Raw genomic sequence first — 25,551 nt, 5'->3', positions numbered from 1 at the left:
AAGGTGAGGACCAGGCTGCACCACAATGCCCAGATAGCCACAGCACGGACTTGGCAGAGGAGGCAAAGAGTGTTCTGCCAACCCATCAATGGGCCAATATGGGTAAATGGACCTACCTTGAAGAGAGCGGTGAAAGCTCCCTTCAAGAATAAAACGTAAAACTAAGTCAGCCACTGAGGCATTGTCTCCTAACACCAGAGACAGCGAGTGAGGGAGATTAAGAGCCCACTGCATGGTGGCTAAGTTCGGACAGTCCAGCAAAATGTGGACTACCAGCAAATGGGAACCACAATGACAGAGAGGTGGGTCTTTGCGACAGAAGAGATGACCAAGAGTTAGTCAAGTATGGCCAATATGCAGCCAGCAAAAGGACGATCAAGTCTTTGAGAGAGGCCCACATGAAGGACCTCCACAGATCTGTAGTCTCCTTCATCACCCTACTTTGTTTGGCGAAGTGAGAGTGAGCCATTCCAGATTCCCTAACCTTCATGGCATAATACTGATCAGAGGTTCATTACTAGAATACCAAAATCACAAATCAGTTTACAGGTAGCCAGTTTGGCCAGGCTACCAGCAAGTTCATTTCCCAGGATCCTGATGTGGCCTGGGGTCCAGACATACAGGGAACCCTGGATAGCCATTACCAAGGGACGGTGAAGGTAACATTGGTCAAGAGATGCAAACTGCACAAGGAGTTGCTGAAGATGAGAGAGGATCCACCGGTGCAGAAACTAATATGTTCAAGAGCACGAGAGATGGCTACCAACTCCGCAGTGAAAACATTACAACCATTTGGCAGGGAGCACAGTTCAGTGTCCCATGCGAGTATAAGCAAAGCCCACGTGACCAGCACCCATTAAGTCATCAGTACAGACTACTTCTGAACCCCAAGATATGACAAGAATGGCTAAAAATTGGTGGCAGACGGCCTCAGAAGGAACCGAGTCTTCCAGATCTGGTGATAGGTCAAGACAACGCTGTGGCCGAGGGATGCACCATGAATGTGTAGTGAATGGGCCTGGAGGAGAGGTGATAGAGGAAACAACTGGAGTTCAGAGAGGAGAGACAGGATGTGGATTGCGATTGTAATCCTTGATCTGGACTGCTGTTGCGGGGGATGGATTCCGGTGTTTCGACGGGATTGTATCAGGGCTTTGTAAAGCTGTAGAAAGGTAGTACGATCTGCATCCCAGCTGGTGTTACTCAGGCAGTGAAGACTATTAAGGTGCAGCTAACACTTTCGATCAATCTAGCATAGATGGGGAATCCACGTCAACTTAGGATCTAAGACCAGTCCAAAAAACCAAAACGTTCCCACCACATTGAGTAGTTGGCTGTTGAGGTAAAGTTCTGGTTGTGGGTGAACACTACAATGTTGACAGAAGTGCATAACATGAGTTTCGACACTGTAAAGTAAAAGCCATGGGTGAGGTCCCATGACTGCGCCTTTCCTATGGCACCTTGCAGTTGATGTTCAGCGACATCCATACTAACAGAGCCCTGTGGTACCCCATTCTCTCGTCGGATTGGGGGAGGAGGGGACGGGGGTGGGGGTGGTACTGTGGGAAGCAGCAAGTTGAACCTGCAAAGTATGGTGGGATAAGAAGATGTGTACAGTAGCTAGGATGTGGTGTCTTAAGCCTTTTTCAGGTCGAAGAAGATGGCTATAAGGTGTTGATATTGGACAAAAGCTGTTTGGATGGCAGACTTCAGGCAATCCAGATTTTCAGTATAGAGTCACCTCGGCAAAAACCGTCCTGGGATGGAGGCAGAAGACACCGAGACTCAAGGAGCCAACACAGCCGCCAGCTCACCATGCATTCAAACAACTTGCAGAGAACACTGGTGAGATTAACTGGGTAATAACTATTCATCTCTAGAGGGTGCTTGCCCTGTTTCAGTACTGGGATGATGATGATTTGTCGCTGTTGCCATGGGAAGTCGCCCTCACTCCAGGATGCAGTTAAAGATGGCAAGGATATGACACTGACAATCCACAGATAGGTGCTTGATCATCTGGTTGAGGATGTGGTCCGATCCTGGGGCAGTGGGCTAGGACACTGACAAATCCCAACTCACTGAATGGAGCATTATACGGATCCAGGTGGTGTGCAGTAAAAGATAACTGCTTTTGCTCTACCCACTTTTTTAGGACACAAAAAAGGGTTGACAGTTCTCAGACTCAGAGGCTCTAGCATAATACAGAGAAAAATGTGGCATCTGTGTTAGTGTAGATGGCACCATTCAACGTAACACCACCAGGTACACCTGCAGGTGTCTGGTATCTGTAGATACATCTAACCTTGGCTTAAACCTATGAAGGGAAGGTTCATCGTCTGATGGTTGAAGCGTACTGTTCCTAGCATTCTTGTTTCCATCATTTTATTGGATGGCAGACCCAGGCATGGAGCCACTGAAAGGCAATAACGTGCTCCATCGATGGGTGCCACTTATGGTGCTGGAGAGCTCGCCTACGATCTCTAATGGCCTCTGCAATTTCTGATGACCATCCAGGTATTGTCTTCTGTCGGGGTGCACAGAAGGAACAGGGAATCGCCAAAATCAGCTGCTCAAATAATGGTTGTGGTTGTATTCTGGACTGCCTCATCAATATCTCCATGCAGTGGGGAGCCAAGGGCAACAAAAGAGGCAAACGCATCCCAGTCAACACGGCTGAGAGTCCATCTGGGCAGGCGTCCATGGGAGTGATGCTTTGTTTCACATCACTTTGGTATAATGTCACCCTGACCTTTTCAGGTAATGAATCACCATCAAAGGCCAACATGAAGGCACTGGTAGCGACACTGTTGTCCTTTGGTCCCCAATGTACATGACTAACAAAGTGTGCACCCTGGCACTCCAGGTTGGTGCGTAGCTCAGCATCAGATTGTAAGAGCAGGTCTCTGTGAAAATAATGCCCTGAACCATATTTAGACTATTATGGGGAGTGACAGTCACCGGTATGTCACCCACCTTGTTAAGAGCTAGTAGCACCCGTGATTGGGCAGAGGATACTGTTTTGATCAAAATTGACCCACTTTTCATTTTAGAAATGGCTGCCACTTCCCCAAGCTTGACTTCTATGTTCTCCACAAAGAAGAAGGGTTCTGTGGCCAAGAAGGAATCCCCATCAATCCCTGAGCAAACTAATTATTGGGGGGACGGGGGGGGGGGGGGGGGGATATTTCTCTGCTTGCCGCTTAGCCCTATGGAAGGAAACATTTTATGGTCATATCTCTCTGCACTTAAATAGTACTTTCCTTCCATAGAGACTGCTGGGATCATACAGCTACCGGCGGAAGATAACTTCATCAGATTCATTTGCGGCTCATCCGCCATGGTGCCACCCACTTCGAATGGGGGCTCTTGCCATGCGCGCCACCCAGCCTCAGAAAATGGCTACGTGGCCAGTAATCCGTTGCTCGGAGTCCCCGTGTCCCAGTCACAATGGGCACATGCACATAAACCTTGGCATACATGGGAAGTTTTCAGCTCAGGCACCAACGATACGATACCCACGTGGCCAGGGGGGCTACCACTGTGCAGCTATTTGATGACCACCATGACAGGATGGCCACCATGCTGGAGCTTACACTGCATTGGGTGACCTTCCCTGCATGGTCAACATTTCTGGAGAATCTGAAAACTGATGGCAGGTCAAACCTAACAACGGGGACTATGTCTTTACTTAATGGAAAGTTGTAGAAAACAAAAAAAAGCGGAAACTCTAATCCCAGTCAGAAACGAGATCTGAGCTGGGTCTGCATCAAGAAAACCAAACAATGGAGAGGCAGAGGGAGAAAGGGACAGTGGAAGTATAAGCTTGCAGGACAGAAACGAAGTAATGCTGCAAAGCATGGGGCTCCATGGTAGCCAAGCAGGTAGGTACTGACATGAGAGTTGTGAGCCCTCAGGGGCTAAATTAGTAATATTGTCATTGAACCTTGGTGGGTCAACTGATGTAGTGTGTCACCAATAGATAGTTTTAGTAAGAAATTTTGGCCCACCTTTAAGGCTTAACTTTACCCAAATTATCTATTGTTGACTGCATTTATCTCATTACACAAAAAGAGACTTGTCACATATATATTCCAGTCAGAATTTAAGATTTTGTTTCTGTTTGTTTCTAGTTTTACCCAATTTTCTGTTCCACTTGCTACACAAGCAATGCTGTTTAAGCAAGTCACAGTAATTCAGTGATCTTGCCTTGAATACTTGTCCAGTTACCTAATATTCAGTTTTCATTTTCACAGTTGACTTACATGGCTATTTGATCTCCTCAATATGAAATACATGTGAAGTGATCATAGCTCTTTGGTGTTCAACATCTAAAGGTAAACAGGCTTACAAAGTAATTTATCTAATAAAAAAAAAGGATGCAAACTATACTGCAAACTATACATATTGCGCTATTGAAGGAAATCCTTTCTGCGGGTACTGCATGCCTAACCAATTCAGGGAGGCACTTTAAAATTCTACATCCAATACAGATTAAGTCAAGAAATCTGCACCCAAGATCACCAAAAAATCAATGGAGCCTCTAGTTTAAATCTACCTGGCTCCAAACCAAGGATTCCAATCAATACTGGGCATGAAATAACAAATTGTGAACTGTGATTCCATTAGACGAGTGACAGTAACCCTGTTCGCCACCAAAAGGAACTAAGATGATGACAAGCATTACTTACAACCAGCTGTAACCATTGCACTAAACAGATGGCTGCAGAGCTGCTTCTGTATCTCAGACGAGACCTTCCCACAGTAAACATATGGGATATCCAAAGGACTTCCTTTACGATCTGACTGTTATTTCCCCGAGGAGATCCATCATCTGCGTTAAATTGGAACACCTAATAATGAGCAATCTGACCGTAGTCTAGATCATGCAGGATCATTGACCTCAGGATCAAAAGATAAAGCAACTGATGTGGGCTCATGTAACAACAGTCAACATGTCTTTCTCATATACACTTCACTATAAAATAATATTTTACTGCTATTTATGCAGATTTCCTCAACAAACTGAACCACTGACATCTTAACATAAAAGTTTCATCTGTTAATAAGAAATTAATAATTTATTTGGAGAAATGTAACCCACAAAACACAGCACTGAAACGTATCACTGTGGAATGTTTATCAGCTCTATTGATGAAAACATCAGCCTATGTGCACATGCTATGCATTGTTTTGGGGCCAAAGCCCTCAGAGTAAAGTCTCAGGAGAAAACATGCATTCCTCCAATCTTATGTAGGCTAGTCAATAGTGGAAACAACAATTTCAATAATGAGCAGCATATTCGCCCTAAAATATATGTTAACAATGTTGAACACCTCATTTAGTAGCTAAAGATCATGCAGATTGTTTCATAACTTATCACCAACACCAAGAATAACATACTGCATTACAGCACTCACTCTCTCTCATCTGGGGACTCAACACCATAGCCTTGAGCAAGCAAGGCTGCTATAGGTTCACTAATTACTTGCAGAACATCGAATCCTGCATCTTCAGCTGCATGTGCCAGTACCTGACGACTACACTTCGAAAAATTTAAGGGGACACACAGGACTGTGCACAGATCTGTATCTGGAGGTACACATGTGGAAGCAAACCCTGAAACAAATAACAAAAAATAAAGAAATGCTTTACATTATTACCAAACCACAAGCTTCATATTTGTATACAAACACTATATTGTTGATTGACAGCTAGCTGGCTGGTCGTCAGTAGAGTCAATGCCTACAGCTTATTCTTTTCCATCAAATAATTTGAAACACTTGAAAAACACACAGTACAAATATGATGCAGCACTGGAAAACTTGTTAAATTGACATGCGACCCCATTAAAAGCAGGATCTTGCATTTGCAACGTAAGTATTCCTGTAAATTGCTTTGTTCTACCACCAAATTCCTTGAAAGTTACAGAATCAGAAAAGCTACCCATAGATTAGTTCGGTACCTGCATCAAAAATTTGTAATTCATTTTTTTTAGGGGCAGGAACATTTTGTGAATGGGCCAAAGAGTTTTGTTACTGCAAAGTATTGATTCCACTGTGAGAGTACTTATTAGTTACATGTTCAAAAGGAAAACTCTAATAGTTTAATCATTTTGTGTAATAGGACAGTGTGAAATAATGAGTGAAAAGTCACCGAGACCAAATCATTCCCTCTATTTCAGCAATCATATTCCCACTTGACAGCTTCTACAAGCAAAACATGTCAAAGCACTACACCAAAGGAAGTCAGCATTTAGAAGATAGAAGTATATCTGTGATAATACAGGATGGATGTATTTAACCATAGCACTACCTGATAAAATCTGTAGCCACTCTTTGGTGGCTATGTCTTTTTATCCTGCACAAAAAATGTGTATAAAATTTTAAACCCCAAAACTTCTTCAAATTGGCTGCCTTGTCAGGATCCAATTCTGTACAGATTGCTCGCAAAGATAGCAACCAAAGTAAGATTGTAATTTTGACATGTTACATATACACTGTCCAATCACATTAATGTGACCATCAGTCGAAAGCCTGAATAACCACCTTTTGCTGCATAGACCACTGCGAGACATGCAGGAATAGTGATAGTGAAGTTCTGGAGGGTAACGACACGGATATGGAGCCATGCAGACTCCAGTGCCATGGCCAGAATGTGACAGGTTTCTCTTGAGAATCCACCGCGAGAACAGCTCGATCGAGGTGGTCCCACAGATTATCAACCGGGTTTAAATCCAGAGGGTCTGGTGGCCAGGGGGGTACAGTAAATTCATCCTGGTGCTCTTCATACCACACACATACATTGTGAGCTCTGTGACACATTACATTGTCCTGCTGGTAAATGCCATTGTGTGAAGGAAAAAACGAACTGCATGTATGAGTGAACATGGTAACCAAGGCTAGATGCATACTTATATCAATCATCTGTGCCTTTCAGAATGACAAAATAACTCGGGTAATGCCTTGAATATATTCCCCAGACCATAAAGCTCCCTCCTCCAGCCTGGACCCCTTTGCTTTCAGATGATTCACACCGTGCACACCAATGGCCAGCTGTCCAATGGAGCATAAAATGTGATTCATCTGAAAAGGCAACCTGTCACCAATCAGTGGACACCCAGCTGCAGTGCTGGCGAGCTAATTCCAGTCTTTGTTGCCGATGAACACCAGTCAGCAAGAGTGCACAAACCAGGCACCTGCTGCGGAGAACCATACACAGCAATGTTTGCTGGACGGTCATTGAGGAGACATTTTTGGTAGCCATGGGTTTATCTGGGCAGTCTGATGCTCACCCATACATATCTACACAGCTGTTGTTCACCCCGTCATCTCTGGCCCGTAGTGCATTATAGCTACCGTTGTGCTGGTTTTGTATAGCACCTATTTTACCGTGCACGGTATACTTTAAACACAGTGGCACACAAACAGTTTCATAACTTAGCTGTTTTGGAAATTCTTCAACCCTTGGCCTGAAAGTCAATAATCATGTCCTTCTGGAAGTCAGATAAACTGCTCTGTTTCCACATTATAACGACTGCAATGTTTTCCATGTTCCCCAACACACTTTATATACCCTCCCCCGCTGGCGCTGCCACCTGCTGTTTGTGAGTGGTTATTCATGCTGATTCCAAACATAGGCAGTGGTCACACTGTTGTTACTGGATTGTGCATAACACCTTTGTCAGTCTCTGGAATAATTACAACAGAGATATGTTGCAATTTTTTCCAGCTAGTGTGTTGAACAACAGAATCATTTTAAGTAATTACTACTCACAATCTAACAATGCGGGTACAGTATTAAGAATGGAGTGTCGAATGATACAATTTATACTCTGAGGAATATCTCCTATGATGCCCAAATGGATCATTAAGTAGTTAAGATCCCACTGTCAGTTTATAAACTAGTTGTATTATAAGAAAAACATGAAAAAGACAGTATTAATACATAACTGACAAACAAAGAATCATAATACAGGGTGATTCAAAAAGAATACCACAACTTTAGGAATTTAAAACTCTGCAACGACAAAAGGCAGAGCTAAGCACTATCTGTTGGCGAATTAAGGGAGCTATAAAGTTTCATTTAGTTGTACATTTGTTCGCTTGAGGCGCTGTTGACTAGGCGTCAGCGTCAGTTGATGCTAAGATGGCGACCGCTCAACAGAAAGCTTTTTGTGTTATTGAGTACGGCAGAAGTGAATCGACGACAGTTGTTCAGCGTGCATTTCGAACAAAGTATGGTGTTAAACCTCCTGATAGGTGGTGTATTAAACGTTGGTATAAACAGTTGACAGAGAATGGGTGTTTGTGCAAAGGGAAAAGTTCTGGACGGCCGAGAACGAGTGATGAAAATGTAGCACGCATCCAGCAAGCATTTGTTCGCAGCCCAGGAAAATCGACTCACAGAGCAAGCAGAGAGCTGCAAATTCCACAATCAACTGTATGGAGAGTCCTACGAAAAAGGTTAGTTATGAAACCTGAACGTCAACTACCCGAGGCGATGGATCGGCCGCCAGGCAGCCCGTGACAGAGCACTTCATCACTGGCCTCCAAGAAGCCCTGATCTTACCCCCTGCGATTTTTTCTTATGGGGGTATGTTAAGGATTTGGTGTTTCAGCCACCTCTCCCAGCCACCATTGATGATTTGAAACGAGAAATAACAGCAGCTATCCAAACTGTTACGTCTGATATGCTACAGAGAGTGTGGAACTAGTTGGAGTATCGGGTTGATATTGCTCGTGTGTCTGGAGGGGGCCATATTGAACATCTCTGAACTTGTTTTTGAGTGAAAAAAAAAAAAAAACCTTTTTAAATACTCCTTGTAATGATGTATAACAGAAGGTTATATTATGTTTCTTTCATTAAATACACATTTTTAAAGTTGTGGTATTCTTTTTGAATCACCCTGTAATATGAGTAAATACACTGCTACAGATTTCTGAAAACAACTATCAGACAACATATATAAGTGCCTGAAGGTCAGTGCTCTTAGTATCTTTTCTTAATAATGTCTGTAGCTTCTGTCTGTAGTTTTTATGCTTATACTAGCAATTCGTGAATAATGGAAATCCAGTCAACCATGTTTTCAGACAAAGATAAAGAAAAGAAGGAAAAATAATGTCTAAGGTAGGGTGCACAGTGATCAGTGATGTCTGAGTAAGCTGTATTGCCTACTCGAGTTGTGTACACACACACACACACACACACACACACACACACACACACACACACACACACAAGTTACAACTTTTACAACACTAGACAGTATAAAATGTAATTACAATTTTTCTACTTAGGAGCAAAGCAGTTTGATACATTTCTTAGAGTAGCTTAATACATTTAATCAAGAAACAAATTTGCTAACTGAAAACCAAGTTTGCACTACTTTCTAACAAAAGAACAATCTCTGTGAATTTAGTTTAGTAGCGGCATTGGTGAGCTCTACTGTAAAGAATGGAAAGTTTAAAAAGTCATCACCCCTCTGTGTCATAAAAGGTGAAGTATTAGTTTATTTGGCCAAAGATGGTGTCAACAACCATTCCATGGTACACTTGGATGTATACAACTAAAATGAATTTGGGGGACCACAGGAAACCTAAGTCAGGCTGGCTGGACTGGGATCCAAACAACTTTCCTCCAAAATACAAGTACAGCATTCTTGATCACTAACCACCACATTCCATCAGTGAAGCCTAAAGAAGTCTACACACACTTTTGGTAAAACTCCATCTTATTCTTTACACTCCCTATACAGTTTTTTATGTACAAATCTAAAACCACTCCTGATCATAACTGTTTGTTGAACAGATAAATTATGCTTGAATTCAGTAAGTTCCCAAGGTAATTATTTGATTCATTACTGTACTCATACTTAAAAAGACAGATTCATCTCAGATATTTAACCAGAGTTATGTCAGTAACAAGCATTTCACGGCAAGTCACATGGGGGATAACAACTGCAAAGCAAAGCAATAATCTGAAGGTCCCATCATGATCATAGTCCATGGTGGGCTTCAGTTTATTAGTAAAATATTGGAAAACTGTGGTATCCTTACAAATTTACTATGGAATATTCCTCAACCATCTGGGGTGACTGACTGAAGCTCTGATAAAGTCAGAGGCTACACATGTGATCTGGCAGACATTGTGAGAAATATGTCAACAAATTGATGAAAATGAATATTGGAAACTTTAAGCGGTTCATCCCGCAGTTCTCCACATTTCTTCCCATAAATGTGTATTACGTAAATTTAAATAAATTCAACAGAAATAGCACGAGGTACAGAAATTAAACTATTAGAGCATGTGAATGAGCGGATAGGTATTCGCAGACAAACTGTGAGACACACACTGCACCTGTGGTCATACAGCTCAGGGAGTAGAAGTATTGACTACGAAAGGCATAGGTTCAGGTCTGAGATTCAGTCAAGTGAAAAGTTTTATTCTGAAGGAAAATTTCATTACATGTACACTCCAATGTAAAGTGAAAGATTCATTTTTATTAAACACATGTAATCATATCAGCCATTTCAAATGGAAAAAAAAGTAGCAAAAGGCAATTATTACTTCCTGTTCATTCTTACGACACAAACCCAGGCCCGAGGACTGCATGGTTAGCAGAGGCCAGGAGACTGCACAGTTACAACAAGAGTGATGGAAGGTCACGACAGAGGGACTGGTCCCCCACCTCCACAGGCACACACACTGTGATCCTCTCAACCATCCTCCAGTGAGAAGGGACACGAGGCACAGGTGGCAGTCATCTTAGTTCCAGCCTGAGCATCGGAAGTGACGACAGGGTGCCAAATGCGACTGTGGTCACAGCCAGAGCTGTTTTGTGTTGGTGGGTCAGACAGTCATGTCTGGCCTTAACATCAAGCCACTGATGCTCTCTGTCACCAATGATGACCCCTTGGGTCCATCACAGACACCAACTGCATATGCATGCCCAGACAGACATTCCACCCACAGGCAGGCCTATATGCAGGTTTGGCACACAGCACAGGATGCAGGAGGTCTAATGGTGTACAATACCAACTCAAATGCAGTATTTCAGCCAGATGATGTCTGCAAGGTCTTCAGCAGCTGTGTTTTAAATGTATGGACCGTCTGCTCAATCTCCCCATTAGGAGCACGGTGAAACAGAGTGGTGATCGCATTACAGCCACAGAAAGCCTAAAGCTGCATCTACGTAAATGGGGGCTAATTATCCAACACCAGGGAATAAGTGGCACTCCCTCAAGGTAAAATGCCATCATGAGGTCACAAGTGGTAGAAATGGTGGTAATGAACAGCATCCACGCCACGTAAGGGAAGTCACATGGGGGATAACAACTGCAAAGCAAAGCAATAATCTGAAGGTCCCATCATGATCATAGTCCATGGTGGGCTTCAGTTTATTAGTAAAATATTGGAAAACTGTGGTATCCTTACAAATTTACTATGGAATATTCCTCAACCATCTGGGGTGACTGACTGAAGCTCTGATAAAGTCAGAGGCTACACATGTGATCTGGCAGACATTGTGAGAAATATGTCAACAAATTGATGAAAATGAATATTGGAAACTTTAAGCGGTTCATCCCGCAGTTCTCCACATTTCTTCCCATAAATGTGTATTACGTAAATTTAAATAAATTCAACAGAAATAGCACGAGGTACAGAAATTAAACTATTAGAGCATGTGAATGAGCGGATAGGTATTCGCAGACAAACTGTGAGACACACACTGCACCTGTGGTCATACAGCTCAGGGAGTAGAAGTATTGACTACGAAAGGCATAGGTTCAGGTCTGAGATTCAGTCAAGTGAAAAGTTTTATTCTGAAGGAAAATTTCATTACATGTACACTCCAATGTAAAGTGAAAGATTCATTTTTATTAAACACATGTAATCATATCAGCCATTTCAAATGGAAAAAAAAGTAGCAAAAGGCAATTATTACTTCCTGTTCATTCTTACGACACAAACCCAGGCCCGAGGACTGCATGGTTAGCAGAGGCCAGGAGACTGCACAGTTACAACAAGAGTGATGGAAGGTCACGACAGAGGGACTGGTCCCCCACCTCCACAGGCACACACACTGTGATCCTCTCAACCATCCTCCAGTGAGAAGGGACACGAGGCACAGGTGGCAGTCATCTTAGTTCCAGCCTGAGCATCGGAAGTGACGACAGGGTGCCAAATGCGACTGTGGTCACAGCCAGAGCTGTTTTGTGTTGGTGGGTCAGACAGTCATGTCTGGCCTTAACATCAAGCCACTGATGCTCTCTGTCACCAATGATGACCCCTTGGGTCCATCACAGACACCAACTGCATATGCATGCCCAGACAGACATTCCACCCACAGGCAGGCCTATATGCAGGTTTGGCACACAGCACAGGATGCAGGAGGTCTAATGGTGTACAATACCAACTCAAATGCAGTATTTCAGCCAGATGATGTCTGCAAGGTCTTCAGCAGCTGTGTTTTAAATGTATGGACCGTCTGCTCAATCTCCCCATTAGGAGCACGGTGAAACAGAGTGGTGATCGCATTACAGCCACAGAAAGCCTAAAGCTGCATCTACGTAAATGGGGGCTAATTATCCAACACCAGGGAATAAGTGGCACTCCCTCAAGGTAAAATGCCATCATGAGGTCACAAGTGGTAGAAATGGTGGTAATGAACAGCATCCACGCCACGTAAGGGAAGTTTTGAGAGGGTGACCACCACCAAAAGCCACATAACAACCTGAAATGTCACGGTAAAATCAACGAGGACCTTCTCCGACAAGTTATCAGGATGGGGCCACGACGAGGAACCTAGACCGTGGGACAAGTGATTGAGAGATCAGGCACGACACGAGCCATATGCGCTTTCAATGTCTGCATTGATGTTGGACCAGTACATGTGCTGTGGGGCTAGTGCCTCCATACATGTCCTCCACCAATGACAAGCACAAAGGAGCTGGAGGATGCGGGGACAGAGCGAGGATAGAATGATGGTCAGGTTTTCGAGAGTCCTCTGCAGCCATCATTAAAACATCATTTGTAGCATTGAATCAGTAGCATAACATGAAATAATTGTGAAAGGCTAGATCATTAAGGCTCAAAACATAATCTGGACACCTCTCCAGTACCCCAGACAAAACTTTCAACAGGAGAGGATCGTGAAACAACACAGTGGATACCTCACGTGCAGTCAGAAGGAATTGAACTAGGATTTATTGTGGATGTTGGTCCAGGGGAAACAAACTGTTTCCTTGTGGTTGAACTGCACATTGGCACCAAGAGGAAGTGGGGGTAGGGTGTCCACGTTGGTGAGTTGGGTGAAAGTGGATTTCAATTGATACCCAATCAAAAACAATGCCCAATTCCGCAGACAATGCATCATCTTTTCCAGGAGTTTAGAACAATGTACAAACAACAAAATCGAGGCTTTGAGCTTTGTAGTCGCTCAACAGGTGTAATTTGCTGCCATACAGTCTACATTCCAGAGGTGAAAGCAACTGGCCATTCACTAATACCCGACACCTTATGAGGCAAAACAACCGCTATACCATATCGGGAAGTGTCTGTCTCGAGTGTCAAGGGCAGGTCCAATGCATATAGTGTCAGTCACAATGCCACCTTGAAACTGTACTTAATGTTCTGATATGCCAATTGGCAGGTGGTCAACCACACAAATTTGACACCCTTCTTGCATAGTCGATCTAGGGGATCTGTGATTTGTGCCACCTAGGGAATAAACTTGGCACAGAACATGATTCTACCCAGAAACAACTAGCTGCTTAAGGTCAGTAGTGGCCAACATATTAGTGATTACGTCAATGTGGTCACACGTGTGCACGATACTATAGCGACCTGGGGTCACTGGGGCCTCTAAGGTACAGAGGCTGTGAAGTGGTGGGTTGTGGAAGCAGTGGTGCTGGCCAGGGATGGACAGGTATAGTGTATTTTATTTTTCTTGAATTACAGCACTGGAGTGTCTGGATAAAGGAGACCATAATTAGGGTGTTTTGGGGTGCAGCAAATGCAGAGCGCATGAGATATCAGCTGTTGTTGGTGCAAAACTTGCAGAAGTGGAATCCCCTGCCTCTGTGAGAAGACTAATCACGGGGCTAGTCCGGAAGGCACCAGTTGCAAGTCGGACCCCACAATGGTGGATGGGATCTAGTATCTGCAATGTCGAAGGTGACACAAAACCATAGACAAGACTCCCGTAGTCTAAACGAGACTGGGCCAGTGCTTTGTACAATCACAGGAGAATCGAGTGGTCTGCACCTCAGGTGGTATCGCACAGACATCTGAGAACATTGAGACGTAACCAGCACATCCTCTTCAGCTGGCGAAGACGAGGGAGCCGTGTCAACCGGACATCAAAGACCAGACCCAAGAAGAGACGGGTGTCCACCACCTCGAGGGATTGGCCATCGAGGAACAGGTCCGGATGAGGATGGACTATATGGCGACGGCAGAAATACGTGACGTACAATTTGGTCACCGAAAACTGAAAGCCACGGGAGAGAGCCCAAGATTGAACCTGGTAGATTGCCCCCCTGTAGACGGCTTTCTGCAGCGCCCATGACAGAGGAAGCGACATACGTACAAAAATCGTCAACATACAAAGACGCGAACACTGTCGGCCCAGCAGCCACTACCAGTCCATTAATGGCGATGAAAAAAAAAGAGGGACGCTCAGTACAGAACTCTGTGGAACCCCATTTTCTTACTGACGGGAAGTGCTGTAGGAGGAACCAACTTGGACCCGGAAAGAGCGACATGAAAGAAAGTTATGGATAAAAATGGGCAGAGCACCACAAAGGCCCCAGTTGTGAAGGGTGGTGAGGATGTGGTGGCACCAGCTGGTGCCATAGGCTTTATGCAGGTCAAAGAAGACTGCAATGAGGTGTTGCCAATGGGCAAAAGGCGACCGGATAGCAGACTCCAGGTGGACTAAGTTATCCAATGTAGAGCGGCCACGGCAGAAACCAACTTGAGTCGATGACAAAAGGTCGCAGAATTCGAGGATCCAAAACAGCTGCCAACTCACCAGGCGTTCAACGAGCTTGCAGAGGGTGTTGGTAAGGCTAATTGGACAGTAGCTATCCAACTGAAGAGGTGGCTGCCCAGGCTTCAACACCGGAATAACAATGCTTTCCTGCCACTGGGTAGTAAATACCCCCTCACTCCACAGATGGTTGAAAAGGGTCTGTACATGACGGTGGCCAGCCACCGATAAGTGCTGGAGCATTTGGTTATGTATCGAATCCGGTCCAGGAGACGTGTCAGGACGAAGGGTGAGGGTGCTGGCGAATTCCCACTCGCTAAATGGGGCATTATAAGGCTCCAAGCAGCGAGAAATGAAAGACAAAGGCAGTCGTTACGAGCGCTGTTTGAGGAGGAGGAGGAGGAGGAGGAGGAACAAGGGCGGATACTGAGTCGACGCAGAGGCTTGGGCAAAGTGTTGAGCGAAACACTCTGCGACAAAGTACAGATGGGAAGGACAACACCATGCACAGAAATTCCTGCAACGGGACAATAGCCAAAAATTCGCCTGAGTTTTGCCCAGTCTTGTGAAGAGCAGGTGTGTGGTCCTATGGCAGATACATACCATTACCAGCAAATCCGTTTCTGAAATTTGATTGCAGCAATTTCCAGAGTCCACTATGGGACCATCGTACCATCATTTGACACAGTTACCACAGAGGTGATAACTCGTGGAGCGGGAAGACCTGTGTCCAAACCGTAAGCATTTAAAGCATCTCATCGGTAGTGGCATGTAAGGTTTTACATCACACCGATACACCACCACCTTTACCTTTTCTGGGAGGATATCCCCCTCGAAGGCCAGAAAAAAGGAGTCTCTATCAGTGTGATTGTTTTTAAGGCCTCGCTGTACAATGTGGATAAATCGGACTCCTTGCCGCTCGAGGTTTGCATGGAGCTCCTTGTCAGTTTGGAGAAGAAGATTCCAGTAGAAAATGATACCCTGTACCGAGTTCAAAGATTGGTGGGGTGCGACGGAGACTGTGCTGTGGTCATAAGTCCCCTAGAACTTAGAACTACTTAAACCTAACTAACCTAAGGACATCACACACATCCATGCCCGAGGCAGGATTCGAACCTGCGACAGTAGCGGTCGTGCGGTTCCAGACTGTAGCGCCTTTAACCGCTCGGCCACTCCGGCCGGCCTCTGCAGACTGGGCAGGAGAAGATGTCTTTATGAGCAAAGAACCGGACTGCATTTTACTCGTGGATTCCACTTCATGATACTTATCTTCAATCGCCTCAACAAAAAAACAAAGGCTTGGTCGTGGCAAAACTCTCACCACCTGTCCTGATACAAACCAGGTACCGAGGGAAAGGTTTCAACCAAAGTCGGCAAGCTTGACCTTCTTCCCATGGGGTGGCGAGGGAGGGGCAGGCCAAAGGATCAGAAGGACTATCATGTCTACTATCACTCTTAGAAATGGCCAAAGAATGGCCAGGATATTGAAGCCTTTCCCGCTTCATATGCAAGGCGTCTGCCCTAGTACCACCCACCCAGACCAGGGGCTCGCCCAGTGGGCACCACCCAGCCATAGCGAGGGCCATCTGGCACGGCAGCCATTGCTGGGAGTTCTGATGCCCCAAAGTGATGAGCATCAACTCCTTGGCATACACGAGCCGTTAACAGCTCAGGTACTAGCAGTGTGATCCCTATGTTGTCAGGGGGCTCAGCCAGTTGGGTACTTAACAGCCCCACCACACGGACTGGCTACCATGCTGGTGACCTAGCATGAAGGGGGGCCAGGGTGCAAGGGGAAAATGGAGGGGTGGGGAGGGGAGGGTGAGATGAGCCTCCAACATGGAAACTAGGTAGGGAGTTCACCCTCAAATGGCTCACACTGACGGAAAATGTTGGAAATGGAGGTCAAACTCCAAGGGGACCAAAACGCTGAAAAGGAGATGGAAACAGCAAACTAAACAATAGCACATACCAAAACAAAGCCGGGAGGAAAGCCAAGTCGACATGAATTCCACCAAGAGGGAAAGGAGGGGGCAGGGGGAAAGGAGCAAGGACAGGAAAGGAAAGGATAGGAACAGGGATGGTAATGCAGGTCTGGGAAAAGGAAGGAGACTGCAAATAGCTCGGAGCCCCGTGCACGCCACACACGTACCCACAAAGGGACTGTCAGCCCCCTGGATGGACATACGACGGAACTTCCAACATTGAAAGCACCACATTGGGGGAGGGATATAGGGCTTCACATCACAGCAGTAGACCATCACCTTGATCTTCTCAGGTAATGTATCTCCCTCGAAGGCCAAGATGAAGGCACCGGTGGCAACCTGCTTATCCCTCGGACCCTGATGGACACGCCGAACGAAATGTACACTTCACCGTTCTAAACTGGTGAACAGCTCATCGTCGGACTGCAAAAGAAGGTCCCTGTGAATTATGATACCCTGGACCATATTTAAGCGCTTATGGGGCACGATGATTACAGAAACATCCCCCAGCTTGTCACAAGTGAGTAACACCCGTGACTGGGCAGAGGATGCTGTTTTGATCAAGACTGACCCAGATCTCATCTTGGACAATCCCTCAACCCCCCCCCCCCCCTCCCCAAACTTCTCCTCTAAATGCTCAACAGAAAACTGAGGCTTCATTATCATGAAAGATTCCCGATCAGCTCTCAAACATATAAAGTAGCGGGGCGAATAAGAGCTGCTGCCATCCTTAACCTGATGTTCCTCCCATAGTGCGGCCAGGGAGGGGAACAATTTGGGGTCTTAATTCTGTGTGTTGAATTGAGCCTGTGAACGCTGAAAGACTACTGGTGCTTGACCACCAGTAAGAGATGATGTACTACGCTTCATCGGGTGTCATCCGCCCTGATGCCACCCACTCCAACCAGGGGGGCTCCCCACGGGTGTCATCCAGCCACAGCATAGGCCACCTGGCAGGATGGCCATTGCCAGGAGTCCCGATAGCCCAGGAGGATGGGTATCTACCCCTGGCATATGAGGAGAGTTAATGGCGCAGGGATCAGCAGAGAGATCCCTGTGTGGTCAGGGGCTACAACCAACAGGGAACATGGTGGCCCCACCGCAATTGACTGGCTATGGTGCTGGACATCAGGTGCAACCAAGCAAACAAGTCCATCATCATTGTCAGAGTAGAAATGATACTACACAGTTGATGGAAAAATACCTACCCAGGAGGGTGACCTTGCCCAACAGTTGGAGAATGAGCAGAAGTGCAGATCCACGTCAACTAAGGATGTGATAGGTATCAGCGCACGATGGACACGATGCACCATGTAAGGGGCACTTCAGGAAAATTTTGAAAAATGGGGGTCAAACCCAACAGGGGACCATCACAGAGGCTGAAACATGTGAGACTCCTTTTAGTCACCTCTTACGACAGGCAGGAATACCTCAGGCCTATTCTAACCCCCGGACCCGCAGGGGAGTTTTTAGACAGTGTAAGAAGGATGGACATGCAGATGCATAAACGGAACACCCATAGCCTAGTTTTGAATGGACAAGGGATCAGTACAAACGTCCAATCCCCTCCCCAGGAAGTACCACTGAGGATACACAGGACACTGAGGGACCAGGTGCAGCATGCAGCAAGGCAAGACACATGGGAGAACCATGAAAGTTTCCCATCAAGTGCGAGCCCGAGGAATTCCATTGTTACAGTGAACGGATGAGCAACAGGCCCAAGATGTAAAGATGGTGGAAGAAACCCAATGCGCTACTACAAATTCATACAAACGGATTTGTTAGTGGAAAATCAAAAGCCATTGTCAATGTGCCATAAGTAAGACGATTGAAACATCGCTGAAGATGCCTCTGAAGCCAATAAATCACAAAATCATCACTGAAACAGGAGCCAGAGATGCCTGGCGGGAGACAAGCCATTATAGAGTTAATGGCTATAGCAAAAAAGGATGACACTCAGGATGGAGCCCTGAGGCACTCCAATTTCCTGGTTAAAAGCGTCCAACAAGGCAGAAACCACAGTTACATTGAGAACTCTGTCTTGTAAAAATTCCTTAAGGAAATGGGGCAAGCAGCCTCTGAAGCTCTTTGTATGGAGAGTATGAAGGATACCAGTCCTCCAGCAGGTGTTATAAGTTTTCTCCAAATCAAAAAACACATCCCACAGTCTGGTACTTCTGCAGAAAACCATTCACGACATGGATTGACAAAGTCATGAGATGGTCAACTGCCGAACGGCAGGCTAGGAATCCACACTGTGCAGTAGTTAGTAAACTGCGAGACTCAAGCTATCATACCAGCCGGGCATTAATCATACATTCCATCAGCTTGCAAACACAGCTGGTGAGAGAAATGGGGCAGTCGCTGGAAATCTGCTCAGATGTCATTGTATGTATGGAGGAGATAATGCCTTACGCACAAGAGAAAGGTACTGCAACATCTGAATGTGAACATCGTCCAGACTGGGATGAAGCGAGAGTGTGATCTAGCTCCCTCACAGTAAAGGTGGCAGGATTCACAATTATGAAAGGAGAAGGGTATCACCCGAGCCGTCTCCACTCATTTGGGATGGAAGATGGCAGGGCAATAGTCGGTAAATCTCAAAATCTCCAGAAAATAGTGACCTAAGGTGTTGGAGACAGCTGTGGGGTCCAAGACGACACCATCTGCTACTGTTAGGCCGGAAATTTGGGAATGGACCTAGGTCCAAGAGAGAAAACAAGTAAATGGAATCTAGCTAGTATTTTTGCTGTCCCGAAGAAGCCGACGACACTGTGCCCCCGACTGTTTACGGCACGATTTTCACTGACGATTTTGCCATCAATTGTTATTCTCCATCGACTTGTCCTCTTGAGCAGTGTCTTCAGCACTGTCTCGATCTTATTTACTCATGGAACATCGACAACGGCTTTCAGTTTTCCACTGACAAAACAGTTTGTACGAATTTCTGGTGGCACAACGAGTTTCTTCCACCATCTTTATATCTTGGGCCTGTTGCTCTTCCGTTCGTTGAAACTATGAAATTACTAGGACTCGTGCTCCATTGGAAACTTTCTTGGTCCTCCCATGTGTCTTACCTGACCGCCTGCTGTACCCTGTCCCTCAGTATACTGTGTGTTCTCTGTGGTACTTCCTGGGGAACGGATTGGACCACCCTCCTCTGCTTGTACCAGTCCCTTGTCCATTTCAAACTAGACTATGCGTCTTTTGTTTGCGCATCTGCACGTCCGTCCATCTTATGCTGTCTGAGTACAATCCATCACTGTGGCATCCGTTTGGCCACTGGCGCCTTTTACACTATCCTGGTTGAGAGTCTTTATGCTGAAACTGCCAAACTACCACTGTCATTCCGACATCATGTTCTCCTCAGCTGATATGCATGCTGTTTGTCTGCCATACCTGGCCACTCATCCTATGCCTCTTCCAATGACTCCTTTGACCACCAGCATGGGGCATGCCCCTCTTCTCTAATATCTCCTGGAGTTTGCTTTCGGCTAATGCACAGCAGCTTAACTTCATGCTACCTGCTACTTTTTCTTTGGGTGTGAACCCTTCACCACCTTGGCTTCGTGCAGTGGTCTGTGTTCACCTTGTACTTCATTGGATTCCTAAGGACTTGCTCTGTCCCCATAAGTTTCTTGATATTCGCACGGAACTTCATCGTAGTACCTTGGTGTACACTGATGGCTCTCTGACTGACCACGGTATTGGGTATGCCTTCATCACTGGCACTAAACATTTTTGATATCAGCTGTCAGAACACTACTCAGTATTTACAACAGAGCTGGCCCTATATATATATATTAAATATGTCTGCTTGTGTCTGTATATGTGTGGATGGATATGCGTGTGTGTGCGCGAGTGTATGCCCGTCCTTTTTTCCCCCTAAGGTAAGTCTTTCCGCTCCCGGGATTGGAATGACTCCTTACCCTCTCCCTTAAAACCCACATCCTTTCGTCTTTCCCTCTTTCCTGATGAGGCAACAGTTTGTTGCGAAAGCTTGAATTTTATGTGTATGTTTGTGTATCTATAGACCTGCCAGCGCTTTCGTTTGGTAAGTCACATCATCTTTGTTTTTTTTTATATATATATATATATATATATATATATATATATATATATATATATATATATATATATATATATATATATATATATAAGGGCAGTTCAATAAGTAATGCAACACATTTTTTTTCTCGGCCAATTTTGGTTGAAAAAACCGGAAATTTCTTGTGGAATATTTTCAAACATTCCCGCTTCGTCTCGTATAGTTTCATTGACTTCCGACAGGTGGCAGCGCTGTACGGAACTGTTAAAATGGCGTCTGTAACGGGTGTGCGTTGCAAACAACGGGCAGTGATCGAGTTTCTTTTGGCGGAAAACCAGGGCATCTCAGATATTCATAGGCGCTTGCAGAATGTCTACGGTGATCTGGCAGTGGACAAAAGCACGGTGAGTCGTTGGGCAAAGCATGTGTCATCATCGCCGCAAGGTCAAGTAAGACTGTCTGATCTCCCGCATGCGGGCCGGCCGTGCACAGCTGTGACTCCTGCAATGGCAGAGCGTGCGAACACACTCGTTCGAGATGATCAACGGATCACCATCAAACAACTCAGTGCTCAACTTGATATCTCTGTTGGTAGTGCTGTCACAATTGTTCACCAGTTGGGATATTCAAAGGTTTGTTCCCGCTGGGTCCCTCGTTGTCTAACCGAACACCATAAAGAGCAAAGAACCATGTGTGCGGAATTGCTTGCTCGTCATGTGGCTGAGGGTGACAATTTCTTGTCAAAGATTGTTACAGGCGACGCAACATGGGTTCATCACTTCGAACCTGAAACAAAACGGCAATCAATGGAGTGGCGCCACACCCACTCCCCTACCAAGAAAAAGTTGAAAGCCATACCCTCAGCCGGTAAAGTCATGGTTACAGTCTTCTGGGACGCTGAAGGGGTTATTCTGTTCGATGTCCTTCCCCATGGTCAAACGATCAACTCTGAAGTGTATTGTGCTACTCTTCAGAAATTGAAGAAACGACTTCAGCGTGTTCGTAGGCACAAAAATCTGAACGAACTTCTTCTTCATGACAACGCAAGACCTCACACAAGTCTTCGCACCCGAGAGGAGCTCACAAAACTTCAGTGGACTGTTCTTCCTCATGCACCCTACAGCCCCGATCTCACACCGTCGGATTTCCATATGTTTGGCCCAATGAAGAACGCAATCCGTGGGAGGCACTACGCGGATGATGAAGAAGTTATTGATGCAGTACGACGTTGGCTCCGACATCGACCAGTGGAATGGTACGGTGCAGGCATACAGGCCCTCAATTCAAGGTGGCGTAAGGCCGTAGCATTGAATGGAGATTACGTTGAAAAATAGTGTTGTGTAGCTAAAAGATTGGGGAATAACCTGGTGTATTTCAATGCTGAATAAAACAACCCCTGTTTCAGAAAAAAAATGTGTTGCATTACTTATTGAACTGCCCTCGTATATTCCGAGATCCACAGTGCCAAGAGAGTGGCATTATCTCTCACCACGGGAAACGCAATGGCCAACGGCCTTCGCTTAACGACAGAGAGTATCTGCGTTTGCGTAGTGTTGCCAGTGCTAACAGACTAGCAACACCGCATGTAATAACCGCAAAAATCAATGTGCGACGTGCAACGGACGTATCCGTTAGGACAGCGGGTCGAAATTTGGCCCAGAACCTAGTTTAAGGTTTCCCAAAGAAATCTGTGCCAACGCTCAACCGGATTCATTACCACCAACACAGGAAGAAATCAAATGTCACATTAAAAACTTAAAAAATAATAGAACATCTGGCGAAGATGGCATTGTTGCAGAGCTATTAAAAAACCTAGGACCAAAGACGTTGCAAGAGCTCACAAAAATAATAACAAAAATATGGGAAACAGAAAAATTACCAGAGGATTGGAAATGTGCCCTTATTCACCCGTTACATAAAAAAGGAGACAGAACAAATGTCAATAACTACAGGGGAATCTCACTTTTACAAGTCACCTACAAAATTCTCTCAACATGCCTGCTGAAAAGAACACAAGAGCAGCTGGAACGCCAAAGTGGTGATTATCAAGCAGGCTTCCGCCCCGGTCACTCATGCATAGAACAAATATTTAATTTAAAGACAATATTAAAACACAAAGCAATTAGAAATGCCCCCATAATTTGTACATTTGTAGATTTTAAGAAAGCCTATGACTCAATTGACCGGCAATCTTTGTTTAACATTTTAGAGGAACTTGGACTTGACTCCAAAACACTAAGGCTTATCAAAGAATCACTGACAGACACTGTATCTAAAGTTAAATTCAGGGGAGAAATCTCTGAACCTTTTCTCATAAAAACTGGAGTACATCAAGGTGACGGGCTATCTCCACTTCTGTTTAATATAGTCCTGGATAAAGTCATTAAGGAATGGGAAAAAGAATTAAAAAATCAATCCTACTGGAAACCAATCCATCTCGGTAGAACCAAAGACAACGTGGAGATATCTTGTTTAGCATTCGCGGACGACTTGGCCATACTTGCAGATGATGAAGAAATCGCCACCAAACAAAGAGAGATCCTTAAGGAATGCGCGGATAAAGTAGGTTTACAAATTTCGTTTCAAAAGACAGAATTTTTCTGTACGAAATTCCATATACACAGTTTGAACACAAAATATGGAAAAATAAATAGAGTAAAATATTTTAAATACCTAGGTGAAATTTTGGAACCAACCGGAGGAGAGAAAGTTGCACAGAAGATCAGACAACAGAAAATGAAGAGAGCATATGGTATGACACATGAAATATACAATAAAAAATGCATCTCCTCGAACACAAAAAATCAGACACTACTGCGCAGTAATTAAGCCAGCAGCACTATATGCTAGTGAAACGCTCACACTCCACACAAAATGTGATTTAGAAAAAATACTAAAAGAAGAACGCAAAATTATGAGAAAGATTTTAGGTCCAAAATTAACAGAAGAAGGATACCGGATACAATCAAGAAGAACCACAGAAACTATATCAAACCTGGCAGCAGACATAAGAAGGCAAAGATTAAAATTTTATGGACATGTCACTAGACTTCCCCCCACACGACTCACCAACAGAATTCTCACTTACATAGAAAAAGTCAAATCAACAACACCATGGATTAGCCAAGTAAAATTAGATTTACAAAAAGCAAATATTGAACTTAAAGATGTCAAAGATAGAAAAACTTTTAGAAATAAGGTAGAAAAGTGGATTGTATTGTCGGAGAAGGAAGCACTAAAGAGACCAGGAACAAAATGGATAGAAGAAAGAAAAAGAAAACATGGAGAACGAATGAAAGAAGTATGGAAGAAACGACGCCAGAAAGCTTTGCGTGATCCTTCTGGGTCCATTTGCGATAAATAATAATATAATGGTTTTAGGGCACAAAACTGCTACAGTCATAAGCACCCATTCCGTGGCTTAGTGAAGGGTAAAAAACCGTATGTCAAATCAGCAGCAATGGGAGCAAAACTCAAGTAGGAGGGAAACTAAAAACGGAAGGAAATCTTAGAAAATTGCTATTGACGGGAGTCGTTTTCTCCAAAAGAAAGCTTCAAATGACCGATGTCTTCTCACTAACACTGATAAACTCAAGGATGCGATAAGGTGAGCGTGCATCGTAAGTGAAAGGTGTCTCACCATCCACAATTGAGAGCAGTGGGGACAAAATGGGGGATGATCGCCACTTAAAAGATGTCAGTGGCTAGAAAGACAGTGCCCAATCCGGAGTCTAGTTAAAATTACCTCCTCCCAACAGCAAGGCTGGGAGGAAGAGGTCCAAGCGCAGGGAATAGGTTTTATGTCCCGTAATTTATTATCCTGAAGTGCAGACCAATGTGTGTGCCATAAAAGAGCAACACGATGACACAAAATGCTCTGTAGATCGGCAAAGGGAACCGTGTGAACAGTGGGCTGAGGAAGAGAGACAGCAGCCTTTGCCACTATATTGGCTGCCTCATTTCCGCAGATACCAACATGCACTGGGATCCAGAGGAATGCCACAGTGAGAGGATGGGGGGTGGACAGTCACCCTCATGGGCATCCCTGCCACAGGTAACGCATTTGGCCACATTGGAACATGACTGGGTGGTATGATTAAACCTCTGACACCGATAGCAACATGTAGGGTTGGGGATGTATGGGTGAAGTGAAATTACCTCATATCCCATTTTAATGTTCGATGGAAGTTGAACTCTGTCAAACATCAAGAAGAGAGTGTGGGTTGGTACCAATTCCTTTTCAACTCTTTTCATTACTCGATATACGACCATTACTACCTGATCAGAAAGGTAATTTTGAATGTCCTCATTTGATAATCCGTCAAGTGATCGGGTATAAACCACCCCACGCGATGAGTTTAATGTATGGTGTGCTTCCACCCGGACAGGAAAGGCGTGTAGCAGTGTAGTTCGAAGCAATTTGTGTGCTTGGAGGGAACTGTCTGTTTCTAACCACAAGGTCCCAATTGCATAACTGGGAACAAGACTTTACAGGACACCTTTCTGAATAATGAAAGGGTTTACTG

General features: G+C 44.8%; 1 protein-coding gene across 2 annotated transcripts in view; it reads right to left on the bottom strand.

Moving 5' to 3' along the window:
• LOC126469632 (heat shock 70 kDa protein 14-like) overlaps positions 1 to 25,551 on the bottom strand; it is a 145,724-nt gene that overhangs the window by 36,613 nt on the left and 83,560 nt on the right. For both annotated transcript variants that reach the window (XM_050096759.1, XM_050096758.1), the window contains one exon: positions 5,418 to 5,616. In XM_050096759.1, coding sequence (XP_049952716.1) covers positions 5,418 to 5,616 — 199 coding nt within the window. The remainder of the gene's footprint in view (positions 1 to 5,417; positions 5,617 to 25,551) is intronic.

The sequence above is a fragment of the Schistocerca serialis genome, chromosome 3, assembly GCF_023864345.2.
Source record: "Schistocerca serialis cubense isolate TAMUIC-IGC-003099 chromosome 3, iqSchSeri2.2, whole genome shotgun sequence".
Lineage (NCBI taxonomy): Eukaryota > Metazoa > Arthropoda > Insecta > Orthoptera > Acrididae > Schistocerca > Schistocerca serialis.
Note: the sequence above shows the minus strand (reverse complement) of the source record. Positions and strands in the feature narration are given on the sequence as shown.